This window comes from Dipodomys merriami, unplaced genomic scaffold (assembly GCF_024711535.1).
Source record: "Dipodomys merriami isolate MVZ:Mamm:240054 unplaced genomic scaffold, mDipMer1.0.p SCAF_1, whole genome shotgun sequence".
Classification (NCBI taxonomy): Eukaryota; Metazoa; Chordata; class Mammalia; order Rodentia; family Heteromyidae; genus Dipodomys; species Dipodomys merriami.
The window spans coordinates 63,845,943-63,861,246 of record NW_027202270.1 but is presented as its reverse complement, the minus strand read 5'-3'; the positions used below and the strand labels follow the sequence as shown (position 1 = coordinate 63,861,246).

The 15,304-nt window shown below is 42.0% G+C and overlaps 1 protein-coding gene across 1 annotated transcript in view; it reads left to right on the top strand.

The window, feature by feature from the left end:
- The window catches only part of Kif5c (kinesin family member 5C), a 160,794-nt gene that overhangs the window by 89,822 nt on the left and 55,668 nt on the right, over positions 1-15,304 (top strand). Inside the window, exon 11 of the mRNA XM_070023492.1 lies at positions 5,499-5,647. Within this exon, the coding sequence (XP_069879593.1) occupies positions 5,499-5,647 (149 nt within the window). The remainder of the gene's footprint in view (positions 1-5,498; positions 5,648-15,304) is intronic.

The following is a 15,304-nucleotide window of genomic DNA, read 5'->3' as shown; positions in this document are numbered from 1 at the left end:
AAAGGGATAGTTTTACTTCTTCCCTCCCTATTTGGATCTCCTATATATTTTTCTCTGCTCTTGCTAGGCATTCCAGTAGGAAATGGTTTTGAAGTGATAGTAGGTAGGAACTCATGATCTAAATTTGCTTAAGTTCATGATAAAAGGAAAAGAGATTATAGAGATTCTATATCCTCTTGCTCTAGGTCTCTGAGGGGAATGGGAGACAGAGACTCTATTTTATTTTGCACAATTGCTTTTAACATCCTAGATAGAAGAATATTTGTTTTATTATGAAAAACCTTCTGGGCATAGAAATGTAATCTGTCTTAGTGATTCTAGTTTATTACATAATTGAGAATTTTTTGTGTCCAATGAGATTTGTTTCCTCCACTAATTAATTTTTTTATTACTGAATATAACAAACTGGCAGTAAATAGCATAAATGTAAATATATAATTTACAAAGGTTTTATTTTTTTCTTGGTTGTGGGGCTTGGACTCAGGGCCTGGGTGCTGTCCCTCAGCTCTTCAGCTCAAGGCAAGCGCTCTACCACTTGAGCCACAGCACCACTTCTGGTTTTCTGGTGGTTTATTGGAGATAAGAGTCTCTTGGACTTTACTCCCTGGGCTGGCCTCAGATCTCAGCCTGCTGCGTAGCTAGGATTATAGGTATGAGCCACTGGCACCCGGCTACAAAATTTTTATAAATGTACATACAACTGTACTCACTTCTCACTGTCTTAGTAGCCTCTTAGTCAGTTTCTATGTTTCAAGAGTAACTTGTCCTATCTTTGGTCATGATCTATTGTATTGCCCATCTTTAGACTTTATAAAAATGGGATCACATAGTACTTTTTTGTAGTTAGCTTCCTTTATCTGTTATTACATCTTTAATCTGTTATCTACATTACTTGGGGTAGTAGTTTATTCTTCACAATTGTATAGTATTGTTTGAATATGGCATATATGTATTCAATCCATTGTTGATGACTATTTGGTTTGTTTTCATTTTGAAGATATTTAAATAAAGTTATTATGAAATTGGTTGTCATGCTTTTAGGTGAACATGTGTCCTGTATCTGTTGGCTAAGAGTGGAGTTTCTGGATGATAGTTGAGATGATCAGTGTTAGGAGAGGCTATCAAGTGCCTTCTAAAATGATAGTAATAATTCATGTTCTCTTCAATAGGAGTACAGAGTTACAGTCACTGTTCTTCCTCACTCAAAGCTGGCATTTTTAAATAGCTTAAATTTTTAGCTATTCTAATAATCATCTTGTTGTAGTTTTAATTTGCATATCCCTATGATTAATGGCATCAAGTACCTTTTTCTTCATAATGTTTTATTGGCACTCCTTTTATGATGTGCTTGTTAGAAGTCTTTGAAAAAAAAGTCTTTGGATTTTTTAAAAAAATCTTTGAAAAAGTTGTTCTGTTAAGCTATTCTGTATGTTTAATATACATACGCTAATTAAATATCTTCTCCCATTGTACCTTTTAACTCTGTTAATGGTGGCTTTTAGTGATGAGAGGTTTTAATTTTAATGAAGTAAAATTTATTTTTTATGTTCCACTTAAGAAATCTTTGTCTAATCCAATCCCTTGAAGAGAGTCTCCTTTATAAGCTTTATTGATTCCCCCTGTGTATCATCTGGGATAGAATGTTTTATGTGGCATTGAAGTCTTCTTACATAAGATGAGTGGACTACCATTTCCTCCTGTCTTGGATGGGCATGTGATTACAGATTGGATGGTATGTATCTGGGTTTCTACTCTGAAGGTTGTTTTTTTTGGGGGGGGTAGGTTGTGGGGCTTGAACTCTGGGCCTGAGTGCTGTCCCTGAGTTCTTCAGCTCAAAGTGAGCACTCTACCACTTGAGCCATAGCACCACTTCCAGTTTTCTTGTGGTTAGTTGGAGTTAAGAGTCTCATGGACTTTCCTGCCCAGGCTGGCTTTGAACTGAGATACTCAGATCTCAGCCTCCTGAGTAGCTAATATTACAGGCATGAGCCACTGGCACTCAGCCACCATGTAATAAGTTTTAATAAGTTTTATAAGTTTTGTAAGTATTGCTTAACTTTCATCTTCAAAATGACTTTCATCTTGGCTTTATGTTGTTGTTGTCCATTGTGGGGCTTGAACTCAGGATCTGGAGCACTGTCCCTGAGCTTTTTTGTTCAAGACTAGAACTCTACCATTTGAACCATAGTTCCACTTCCAGTTTTTAGGTATCTAATTGGAGAGAAAAGTCTCATGGACTTCCCTTCCTGGGCTGGTTTCAAACCATGATCCTTAGATCTCAGCCTCTTGAGTAACTAGGATTACAGGGGTGAGCCATCAGTGCCTGGCTTTATTTTTGCCTTTTTTATTTCTATTATAAACTTTAGAATTAGCTTGCCAATTTAAACATGCGTGCACACACACACACACACACACACACACACACACACACACACACACACACACACACACACACACACACACACACACACACACACACACACACACACACACACACACACACACACACACAAAACACATTACCTCTTAGAAACAATTTTGTGAGAGTTAATATTCTTCCCTACCAATGTTGGCTGATTTTTTTCATATTGCTTTTAGGATATGTAAAAGCCTTTTTCCTGGCCCTTTGGGGTGAATGATGTTTAGGGACCCACTGGTGGTTTGAGTTTCGAGTGAAAGTTGGTTTGCATATCTTCTTTCTTCAGGATCTTTAATGTGCCATCTCTGCCCTATCCTATGCCCACACCCTTGGCTTGTACTATTGTGATATGATTAGCCAGTGGAAAAGGGACACAGGGAGTCTGAAGGACTGGCTGTGCCCCAGAGCAAAGATTGTTAGAGATCCCAACCAAACAACCTTTTTTCTGCTAACCCTCCTCTGGCTTCCCCTTCAGCCTCTGTGTGATAATGCCTCTCTCATTACTAGGTCCTCTCCATATTTTTGGTAAGCCCTCTCCAAATTAAACAGTTTGAACAGATCATCTGTTTCCTTTTAGGACATTGGATTCTACAGAAATAGAAGAAAAGGATTGTTGTGGGTTGCTTTAGGAGAGTTTTGAGAACCCAGGCCTGTTATGTTGGTGACAGTTTTGCTGGGCCTGTTTGCTGTGCCTTCCTCTGGCTAAACGTGGCTGAGTGTAATGTAGAGGCTCCATCTCTCTCTTTCTGGTATCATTTGGAAGCATCAAGGGACTTTTTTTTAATTTAAAAAGTTAGATTAGTAGTCTCCAAGTGTCCTTTTAAATGACAACAGGCATTTTAGCCATGAGTTATTTTTCATTTTCTGCCTTACTAAGTTGATAATGGATGCTGCTGTGTTTGTGCTTGTATCTCAGAAACATCCACAGCATCGCCTGAGGACATTAGAAGGTGAGGCGAGAATGTTACTAGAACAGACTTTCAAGAAGTAATAAAACCACTGCTATTTGAAAAACTAGAATTGCAGCACTTCTGGGGATGGCAGCCTCAAGCTACCTAGAATGAGAATTTTGCTAATTCCTTAGTGAGTTTTACACTGCAGTCATTTAACTCTTCTTTTGACAGTAGAATTATTTAGTTGTCTGCTTTAGGAATTAATTTTTGGAATGATATCTCTTACCACTGATTTCTTACACTAAAATAGAAATTATATTCTGAATGCCATATGATGACAGCAATAATTAACCTGGGTCATACCTCATCATGCTGACAAACAGGACAGTGCCAGACTGTTTGGAGTTTTAAACAAGAAAATGCAGCAAATGAAATGATGCCACATATTTACCCATGATTTTCACCGTCTTAAAAAGTAAATAATACAAGGAGCTGGTGGCCCATGTCTGTAATCCTAGCTATTCAGTAGGCTGAGATCTGAGATCACAGTTTGAAGCCAACCTGGAAAAGAAAAGTCCATGAGACTCTTATTTCCAATAAACTTCTCAGGAAAAGCTGGAAGTGGTGCTGTGGCTCAAGTGATAGAGCGCTAGCCTGGAGCAAAAGAAGCTCAGGGACAGCACCCAGGCCCTGAGTTCAAATCCCAGGACTGGAAAAAAAAAGTAAATAGTAAATGGAATTCTGCTGTGAGGAGTTTGCTTTTGAGTGAGACACTGCTAATTGGGTGCTAAATTTCTGTGAATGCATATGTACACTTTTTGTTTCAGTCCTGGTGCTCTCAGAGCCTAGGTGCTGTGATTTAGCTTTTTCTCTCAAGGCTAGCACTCTTACCACTTGAGCCAAAGCTCTACTTTTGGCTTTTTTTTTGTAGTTAATTGGAGAAAATCTCCTGGGTTGGTTTGAACTGCAGTCCTTAGATCTCAGCCTCCTAAGTAGCTAGGATTACAGATGTGAGCCACTGGTGCCTGGCTGAACTTTTTTTTTTTTTCTTTCTAACTTCCCATTTGTGCAACTGTTGATTCTCCCCTCATCCCCAGCTTGCCTTGGGTGTCTGTGTCTAGCCACCATCCACCTAACAACACAGACTTTGGCCATATGAAATTGCTTAAACTGGAAGTGATAAAGTGGTGTCCATTAGACATGCTTGTGACACATGTTATTTTTTTTTAATGTTTTAAATTGGAAAACAGAAATTAAAAAGTTTTAATTTCCAGCTGGGTGCCCGTGGTCACGCCTGTAATCCTACCTATTAAGGAGGCTGAGATCTGAGGATCAGAGTTCAAAACCAGCCTGGGCAGGAAAGTCCATGAGACTCTTAGCTCCAATAAACGACTATAGAACTGGAAGTAGTGCTGTGGCTCAAGTGGTAGACCATTCATCTTGAGCTGAAGAGCTGAGGAGCAACCTCCAGGCCCAGAGTTCAAGCCCATGACTGACCAAAAAAAAGTTTTCAATTTCCACCTTTTACAAAAAATGAGATGATGGCCTTTACTCCAGCCTGGTGATGCTTGTCTTTTTGGGGGTGGGTAGGTGGAGAGAAGGTCTATGCTCAACAGAGAACCACGGTGTGTTTTGGCTAGCCTCACTAGCCAACACATTAGGTACCAAATGGGAATGAGAGAAATAACTGAAAATCTGCTTTATGTTGTTGATGTAAGAACTCCAAGTTCCAAGAGGCCAGAGAATTTTCTCATTTGTCTTGTTATATCTCCAGTCCTTGTGTTCATTCACCTGAAAGGAAATTCTGCTTAGGAAGGTGTTACTAGCAGTGGTAACCAGGAGGCATAAAGGAGGATGCTGAACTTTGGAGAATGGTTCTTAGCTTATGTAGGGCTGAGGACTCAGCTTGAGACTGAGGTGGAAGGAATTGGGTAAGAGAGAATCCTGAGTTGCATCCTGGTGGGATGTGAAGGAAGAATGGAAAGGGTGAGTTTGAAACCCAAGAAGCAAAAATGCCATTAATCCAGCAAGGAGGGTGATAGGCATGGTTAGCACATATAGGATCCCTTGCTCTGCCCATGCCAGTCTTTGCTTGTAAAAGAAATCTGAGCTTTAGTTACACGGAAATCAGTGAATATGAATATCTGTTCTCAAGAGTTTCTCCCTTATGAATGCTTCTATTGCAGAGCTAAGACCATCAAGAATACAGTATCTGTGAACCTGGAACTGACAGCAGAAGAATGGAAGAAGAAATATGAAAAAGAGAAAGAGAAGAACAAGACCTTGAAGAATGTTATCCAGCATCTGGAGATGGAACTAAACAGGTGGAGGAATGGTAAGGATGGACAGAGGGGAAGAAGGAGGCAAGAACACCTGCCTTCTCTTTTCTGTGACTGTCAGCATCCTGACCCTGGGCAGCTCTTGGCCAATGGGACAGCTGTGGAGCCTGGGCCTCAAAACACCCTGAGTAGACAAGGACAAGCAGATGTTTCCTTATTCTCTGGCACAGGGCCCCACCTCTGGCCCCTTGCATGGCTGGTGCACACTGGCATGGATGACAGTTTGTAAGTTGGCTTGAATCTATTTCCCATGAGCTGGCCTCTGTCTGTAACTCGTCTTTCCTCTCAAGAACCCTGTTTGAAATGTAGCAGGCAACCCTTGAGACTTTGTGGCTCAGGTTGCTTTTGACTAAATGAAAAATGTCATTCACTTCCAAGAGTTTTACCATTGGTTTGGTGTTAAAAGTCACCCCTGGCAAATACTAAATTCCCCCCCCCCCCCACTTCATCATCATGCTCTGCTTCTTCAGAGCCAGAAATAGAGGCTGGCGAGGCCCTGTGCTAAAATGGAGACTGATGGGTCTGTTTCGTGACTAGCTTTCCTTTTTTTTTCCCCCAAAACATTCTCTTTGGTTTGTTCCAGTGAGAGAAAATATCTCAGAGAGATATATTCATCTCAGAGAGCTGACGTGTAGTGGGTGGGTGGGTTGTGGGTGAAGTGTTAGGAGGGGTTTCCAGATCCAAGTGCAGACAGATTATTTTAGTGATTTTAGCATTGTGATGGAATTCAGAGGGTGAATGTCTGTATGTATGGAAGGGTATTGAGTGCTTGGAAGTCGGTCCTCAGATCCTATACTGCTCTGCTTTGTCAATTCAAGTGCTCCAGGAGAACATAGCTCTCAGCTCTGGATGAATACAGGAGCCTGGGGGCTGCTCTGTAGGATTAGGAAGTATCCTGTCTGTTTAACAGAAGATCGTCCATGTTTGCCTTAATAGCCTTTTGCTATTAAGGGTAGGATGTCAATGACCTACTCTTTAATTGAGAAACAGTTACGTGGCAAACAAGAATTCAAGAGAGGATTAAAAAAAAAATGACCCACTAGCCTAAATAACAGGATTCTTCTCTTTTCCAAAGAGTTTTGTAGCTGTACATGTGTTTTGAAAGCTGCTAGAGTGATTGAATAATTCAGCACCTGGGGCTGGTAGCTGATTCCTTGCAGTTTGGCAGGGCTTTGAGAGTCGGGAGGGTAGAAGGTGAGATGGAAAGTGGCTATATGAAGTTTTATTCTATTTCTGGAATCCTCCTGGGTCAGTTCTCTGTTGGATGACTGTAAATCCTTTGGTAAAGGGCTAGGAGATTGGCCTTGGAGACATTGTGGACTGGGCTATTAACCTTGGTATTTTCCACCCTTTCTCATCACCTGTCATGCTCGAACAATCCGATTCACCATCTGTCACCCAGTGCTACCCTCTGGGACCTGTCCCTGCCTTGATTGCTCGACTCACCTGTGAGCCTGGCGTCTCAGGGGTTGCTCTGCCCTGCTCATGGCCTCCTCACTTGGCCTAGTTTGAACTGTTTGTTTGTTTTTTTTTTCACTTCATGTGCATGGTGAATCTCCTGAGAACTTGATTGTGGCTTTTGATGAGATCCCTTAACTTACATAATTTGGGGGAAAATAAAGCATGTTTTCTGACACACAATAGACCTGTGCTGAATGTATGATAAGCAAATGTGTGTTTCATGTAGACTCTGGAGACTAAAGGGTAGACAGTAGGATGTGATCATCAAGACAGACTCCAGTTACCATCAGTGCACATGTTGTGGGTGGTGTGTGTTACACACCAAGGAGGGAACAGACACCAAGCCTGGGGTGGCAGGGAGGACTGACTTGTGTTTAGAAGCCAGGAGAAGCTTCCTCAAATAAGCAGCATGGAGAATCAATCTGAGAGAAGCAGCAGTTTGTTGGGTGAAATAAGAGGTGTGAGATCATGATGAGGGTTCAAGGGGGTGGAAATTGAGTTTTTACCATAGTTCTATGAGGTGGGAAGAAGACGATCATTGTGGTTCTGGATCGGGGAACCATGATCTGAGATGAGCTTGGTATTGGTGGTCCCAGAAAAGGCTATAGGATTTTGGCCACCATGTTGGAAGCAATGAAAAACCATTTAGGCTGCAGAGGGTAAGATTTGAGTTTTGAACATCCCCTATTTGTGTTAGAGAATGGCCTGGGTGGGGAGAAATGAACTAAGGTAGTCTCCCAGGGGTGAGGGGATGGTAGTTGATTTGAAAGACATGGAAGTAGGAGAAAGAGAAATGAATGGACCCAAGAGGTATTTGGAAGGAGAAATTAGCAGGGTTTGGGGCGGGATTAGCTATGGGGAAAAGGAGGTATCAGAGGACTTCCAAGTTTTCTGTCTTAGCCAAGATGAATGGAGGTCAGAGCCCTTTCTTGAGGTGGGAAATACTGGAGAAGCACCCAACAGGGAAACGGAGATGAGAAGGGAAGGATGAAGGGATTGGGAAGCATCTAGAAGAATATTTCGGGTAATCATGTAGGTTTAAGGGTCTGAAGCCCAAGAGCTCTGTGGGCTGTAGAGGGAAATTCAGGCATCTTTGATCTTTTGGTAATGATTGAAGGTGAAGTAGGGGGTGAGAGAACCATGTGGACCATGGAGAGAAGAGAGAGAATGGAGGAGGAAAGAGTCTTAAGGGATCTCTGTCACCCCATCATCATTTCACTATTGAGTGACTGAGATGGGACAAAGGAAAGGGGGGGTCACTCATTAGAGCTCTGTTTCCTTCCTTCCTCCTTAAATGTAGAGGACACACAGTGATGTAGATTAGTCTGTGTGGGAGGCGGGCAGTGAGGAGACAAATGGCTCTAACAAACCCAGAGTACAGAGCTATCTCAAGGACTGACTGCCGGTCACAAGATCTATCAGCGTATGACACATGCACAACAAACCAAAGTGAGGGTTTTTTTGTTAAGCTTCAGGGGCTGGGTATTTAATCTACAACCAGTCTAGCCTTTGGGTCCACAGGTTTCACAGCTCTCCCAAGGGGATCTGACTCTGGTAGAGCTGGGACCTGACCCCCACAGTTCATTTCCTTCCTGTCATCAGGACTGTCTGCACATGGAGCTAGCACTCATGATTTATGTGCAAGCCAGTGAGATGAGTGTGAAAAGTGCCACCCCAGAGAAGAAAGAGCCCAGAAAGCCCTCTGGTGTCTGTGTGTCTGCCCTACTTCCTCAGAGCTGCTCCTGAGGGCTGGGCTGCTGTGGGATGGCATAGAGTTGGTATTCTCAAATCAGTAGGGCAGCAGTGTTGCCAACTTTCTTGAAATGACTTGCGGCAAGTTAATTCATCTCAACATTTCCGATCTAGAGTTTTCCACATTGGGATGTGACCGAGTTATAGACTTGTCAGAACTGTGCACCCTCCTAGAAAGAGATTGCTTTTGTTGCAGCATGTGTTTGTAATTTAAAACTTCACGGCTATACTCCAGCTGTGAGGGAGCAAGGAAAGAGTGCCGCAGAGAAGTGTGTGTGTATGTGTGTGTGCCCGTGTGTGCAGTGTATGCATGTTTGTACTTTTTACTGCTTACGGACATGGCGGTGGCAGTACAGGCAGGGGGAAATCAGCTGTAAATCAGTGGCAGCAGACAGCCGTGAGGGAGGAACGGAGACATGCCTGATCCAATTGGCAGTGACAGTGACAGTATAGGACCACAGGAGAGGGCAATCCCAGCAGCGTTCAGAAGGTATGAAATCCCACCCTCTCCCATGCCCAGAGGCAGATCTACCCTCCCACACTTCTGCTTAGACCAATTTGCAACCCATAAAGCTTAGTATGTTTGTGTGCTACCCAAATCTGTATGTTGGAATCCTTCCCTCAAAGTGATGGTGTTAGGAGTGGGGCCTCTGGAACATGATTATTTCCTGAGGATTAGCGCCCTTAAGAGAGTGCTGGGAGATTTTGCTTCTCTTTCTCTCTCTCTCTCTCTCTCTCTCTCTCTCTCTCTCTCTCTCTCTCTCTCTCTCTCTCTCACACACACACACACACACACACACACTTTACCCCCTCCCTCCCTGTGACTACCCTTCCCCCCAGCTTTGTGAAGAAGATAAGGTGACAAGATTTTACCTAAAAGAGGTCCCATACCAGAATACAACTCTGCTGACAGTCTTAGACCTCTATCTCTTGGCCCTTAAGAAATACATTTCTGTTGTCTAGAACCTGTCTTTGTTACTTGGTTGTCGCTACCGCCTCGACCAGCAAGGAAGACGCGACACCGAACTCTTCTCTCTGCAGTTTATTCAGGACCTTTGAGTAATCTTCTGACCCCAACCCCGGGGAGAATTCCCCACAGCCTTAAGTACCCGCTGGGTAGCCAACCCTGATACGCCACGTGGGAACCACCAATAGGTTCAGGTGCGCGGAAGCAAGCCAGATTCTTTGCCTTAGCCATATAAGGAGTTGTTTACCACAGAGAGCACTCGCCATCGGGAAGGCGGAGGGCGGAAGCCCGAGCCATCTTCCAGGTGCGGCCTCTCGCAGCTCTCTACACTTGGTCATGGCAGCCCTGTCTACCTGAGACAGCGAGTTACTTGAGCATGCAGGCCAGGCAGTTTTCTTCTCTAGGCACAGTTGAATCTTGAGTCTAAAAATAGGGCTTGTGGCTTTCAGCATATATTCTGCATCAAGCCTTCATTCATTCATTTTTGACATGGTTATTTGAGTAGGATATCTGTGTTCATGTGCATGGTGGCTTAGGAAGAGACTATAAACACACGAAGAGAGCAGCCCCTTTCCCGGTTCAATTCCTCAGTATCCTAGTTTAAGGTCCTAAGGTAGCAAGCAACAGCAACTGTCCCTACTTGTTATACTAGAAAGCAGTGCTTCCTTCAATTCTCTTTGTCTGATTGTGTTGGAGATTTGGAGGCCTAGGATAGAAGAATCATTACCATTCTTGGCGGTTCTTTGTGGAGGAGCAGGATTCTGAAATAAATTGTCTAATGAAGACTATATGTATGGTAATTCCTTCAAAGGAAGTGGAGATGCTGTTCTGAGAATAAATATCCAGTAATTTAAAAGCATTAGAAGTCCACCATAATCTACTAGTGACATCTTGTGGGCTGCAGAGAATTACCAGTCTTTTCTCAAATCTCGTGGCTCTGCTGGCACTTGAGCCTCATGAAAATTGGTTCACCTACTTGCTTAAGGAGCAGATGGAGTGGGGAAGTGGCCAGAAAATAGATTTCTTTTTAAGGTCTCTGTTGATTTGTGGAGCATATGTGTGAAAAGGACTTGAGCAAACCATATATGGGGATAGATTTCAATAGCTGGTTTCAGAGTGAATTATTGGCTTCCACATCACTCTTGCTTTCATCCATTTGAAAAAAAGCCACTTTCTTGACAGGGAGATGGTAAGATCTGAGGTCAGGGTCATGATGCTCACGATGGATGGGCTGCCAGATTGGTCTTTATTATGCTTACTTCTGATACTTTGAATTTTACACCAAATCTAAAGCAAGCGCGCACGCACACAACACACACACAACACACACACACACACAACACACACACACACACACACACACACACACACACACACACACACACAGCCATGAATGTTTTAAGATCTCTGAGTCAGAAAAAGAACTTGAAATTCCAGATGTCCAGAGAGAATGGCCTGACAGTCTGATGTATCTGCATAGTCTTTTCTCTTTAACAATTAAATATAAGACTGAATAACAGTGGATGTAGATGTATTCCATCTGCAGAAACCAAGTACATACATGGTTACCTCACAGATTGAGAAAGTATGGAAGAACTGGTCATCTCTAAAGATTTGGATTTGTTTAAAACTTGCCACACCAGCTGGCATGCTTCAGTAACTAGGTAAATCTGTTTCCTGTAGCCTTATGTGGGGGTTCGTGGATCTTTGTGACTACTGTCATGGATGCTGTTTGCTTTTTTGAGGGGAGAGGTGATGGTGGCATTGTGATCTTCCTGTCTCAGCTTGCCAAGTGATGGAATTACTGCTATCTGCCACCATGCCCAGTGAGATTTGTTCTTTCAGCATTAATTCTATAGAAGATGCCCATGGTCATAGATTCTCAGAACTGGAATTTCAAGTGATGAATTGAGATAGCTTCCCCTTTATAATAAAATTTTTTTAAAGTAATTGAGATAGCTATTTTGCTAGGCCCTGTTCTTTTTCTAAGCACAACCCAACTAATAATAATACTGGCTGCTTGGAGCCTTTTTAAGAGGTCATGAATATAAAGGGAATGTGGAGTCCTGGGTGACCAGTTTATGAGAAAATTGGGATTAGAGGATGTCTTAAGCTGCTTGTATTTTTAGGCATTAGGGTGAAGGATGCATTTGTATGCTAACTAACTTTATAAGGGAATCATTTTTCACCCTGACATTTTATAATAATACCTTGTAGGCCAGCTGCTCCTGCCCACCTGGCAACTTAAAAGATTTCCTTTTCATTTCTTTGATATAGAAATTACTTACAGTGGATTTGCCACTGGGCTTATTTAATTGGTATTAAAACAAAACACCTTGTTTGCCAAATCTACCATGGTTTCTGGTGGCTGCTGAGAGTGCACAGCAATTCGTGCCCTTGGAGTTGTCAGAGAATGCAATTACCTTTCTGTGTTCTCCTGAGGCCTTAGGGACCCACATGTCACAAAAAGGATAACTAGCTTGTTACTATTTCCGGTGTGAAATTTTAATGAATTCCTGACAGTCTAATGATTTTCTTTCAGTTAAAAAAAAAAGAACTGAAAAACCCCACCCTATTTTAGAACTTTTAACTAATAGACCTAATGAGAATTTTTGATTAGTCTGTCATTCTCCTCTGCCACAATTGATAGATTTTTTTTTTGGTAGAACTGTTATTTATGCTCTCTGGAGGTTTTCATTTTATAATTAGAATGCTCTCTGCAAGCCTTGTAGGTATGCTCCAAGTGAATGCACCCGTGTAAACACAAATCTCTTCAGTCCTTAAAGGTAATTACATCTGACAATGGTAAATGCCATGATGCTTATTTAAAGAAGGAGAGGTTTCTGGTTGGGGGAGGCCTTTCAGTCTAAAAATTTAGTATTACTAAGCTCTTTCTTTATAGACAGCAGGTATGGGCCTCGGGGGCTAGACTAGGAGAAACCTGCTTTTAATAAAGCTGACAAGAATAAAACCAGGGCTGATCTTCACTTGAGGGTCCTCTTGTACTTTGCTCCCAGCAGACTTCAGGGCAGTGGTCCTCTCGGGCTTGCTTCCATCTGTCTTCCTTGTTGCCTCAATATTCCATAATCATTTCAAGGGGGGGCTTCTCTGGAGATTCGGTCCACTGCAGTGCAGGGAATGTTCTCGATTAAGGTGGTAAGATTGCCATGGAGACAGACTGCCTGGTGTCAGGTCTTACATGGTCTGGGAATTTACAGTCCCCAGCCATCTTTGTGAGCTGGACAGTGTAGTTACCAGGGACCCTTCTGGAAGTCATTTTCTCAGTCCTTTGAAGGGCAGTGGTGTTTGGGAAGGCAGCCCTGGGTTCCTCTCTGGGCAGGAGCTGTGCTGCTTTTGTTTCTTCATGTTGTTGCTTTGTTCTTCTCTGTCTGAATGGCTGCTGCAAAAAATAATCCTGACTGCCTGACCTTTAGAATATAAACTGGCAAGAGCTGGCTGGTTAGATGTAGCTTTGTTGAGAGATGTGTTGAGGCTTTGATTCAGAGAACTGTTCATGAGAAAACAGAAAGTCGGCTGTAGGTTTCAAATATCGTTTTAATAATAATAAAAACAAACCTGAAAAAGGACTTGCATAACTACATTGTTTTATTTTTGGAACTAGGCTTCAGCTGCGGAGGTATTATAAAAATACTAGAAACATTAATCTTAGAATCAGTAACAATAATAATTTAACTGTGAAGCCTCAAAAATTCCACATTTGTTAGTGTAGGGGTCTGGGTAAGAGTTGGAGTTCAAAAAATAACACCTTGGTGCTTTTTATAGTTTTCACATTTTTCCTTGGAAACACACTGTGATGGAGGTTTTGTGATTTGTTCTTTAAGAAAAGCAAACTAAGGACATGAATTCTTTATTAATCAGATCTATGAAATGGCATTTTATGTTCTGCCTCAGCACTGGGGATGTTTGTGAGAGTCTGTCGGTCACTTTCAGGGTGCCTTGTGGCAGCTTGTTAGGTGTTTGAAACCTCAGATATTGCCTAGTTCTTCTTGATGTTGTGATTCCTTAATAGGAAAAAGAAAAAAAAAAGGGATAACTGTAGGGAGAGTCAGGCCTGTGACTTTTACTTAGAGCAGGTCCCTTGCAGGTCGCTGGTGTTCATCACCAATAGAAGAGAGGCATGAATTTAAAAAACAAAACCAGAACCACAACAAGACCAAAATAACCCCACTGTGTAATTCCTTTTTTTACCCAAGCTCCTGATCACATTGCCTTTCTAGCCATTTGGAACATGGAGTTCGTTCTTTCCAGATGTTTTTGTACCTTATTTTGTTCCTTGGAATGAGTAAATCTTTGGATAATATGGTTTTGGTTTGACTAGTTTCTGGTCTTGTGCAGCTAAAAATTTTACCCTCATCATGCTTAAATGGGAAGGTCAGATTCTTAGCACACTGGATTTGCCCTGTTCCCAGATTCCACACTCTAGACCTGAAGAATTATCAGTACCTTCAGAACCAAGTGGAAGGACCATGTGCCAAGTACCAGTGGTAGATTTCTTTGAAAAGGAGCAGAATTAGAAGGGGGGTGGCGAGGGGAGAGTAGGGATGCTCTATACTGCTTGCATTGTTTATGTTGATACTGTGTCCTAAATTATTTGCTTGCTTAGAAAATATCCATCCATCCATCCATCCATCCATCCATCCATCCATCCATCCATCCATCCATCCATTCATCCATCTTATTGTTCTTACAGCTCATGGATTTAGTAGGCTGTAGGGATTATAGATCCTTTAATTGGATGAAATCCAGCCAGCACACTAAGGTTGTTGATGGATGTTTTAAGCCAGGAACTGGAGCTGAATGAAATATTGATTTGGTTCAGGTTCAGTTCAAAGACTACTCTGATATTCTGGTTTTGTTTCAGGTCAATAATTTTAGAACAAAAAGGCTTAGGCATAGTACAGTCTACTTAAAAAGCAAGAGAAGGTTGGCTCTGTTTAGTATTTAGCAATGCAATAGTTTATTCTAAAATTTTGCTTCAGGTGTCTGTTTCAGATGGAACTGTGATAGAAAAGTGAAACCATTGGTGTGAATTTTACTTGACATGAAGGTGATTTTGTGATGATCAAGAGAGGTAATGAAATCACAAATATGGTTTTATTTATATTGAGACCCATGTGTTTGTTCTGGGGAGTTCTTTGAGGCATGATCTATACTGTCAAGGATAGTTGATGAAGATCTTAGTTCTTCTATCATTTATTTGAAAGTTTCCCTTTGGCTCAGGGCCATTTCTTGGGGAATTTCCATAAAATGGATTTTATGGGCTAAAACTGGGTGAGGCTCGAATGTTGCAGATGAACAAAAAGACTATAATGAAATGAGTGTGAGGTTACTGGCAAACATTGTGAGGAAAATGTGTTTGGTTTGGTTTGGTTTTGCTTTGCAAGAGGATACTGAGAGATTCACTTGGGCCAGGTAATTTTTTGTTTGTTTGTTTGTTTTTGATCTGGTCGTG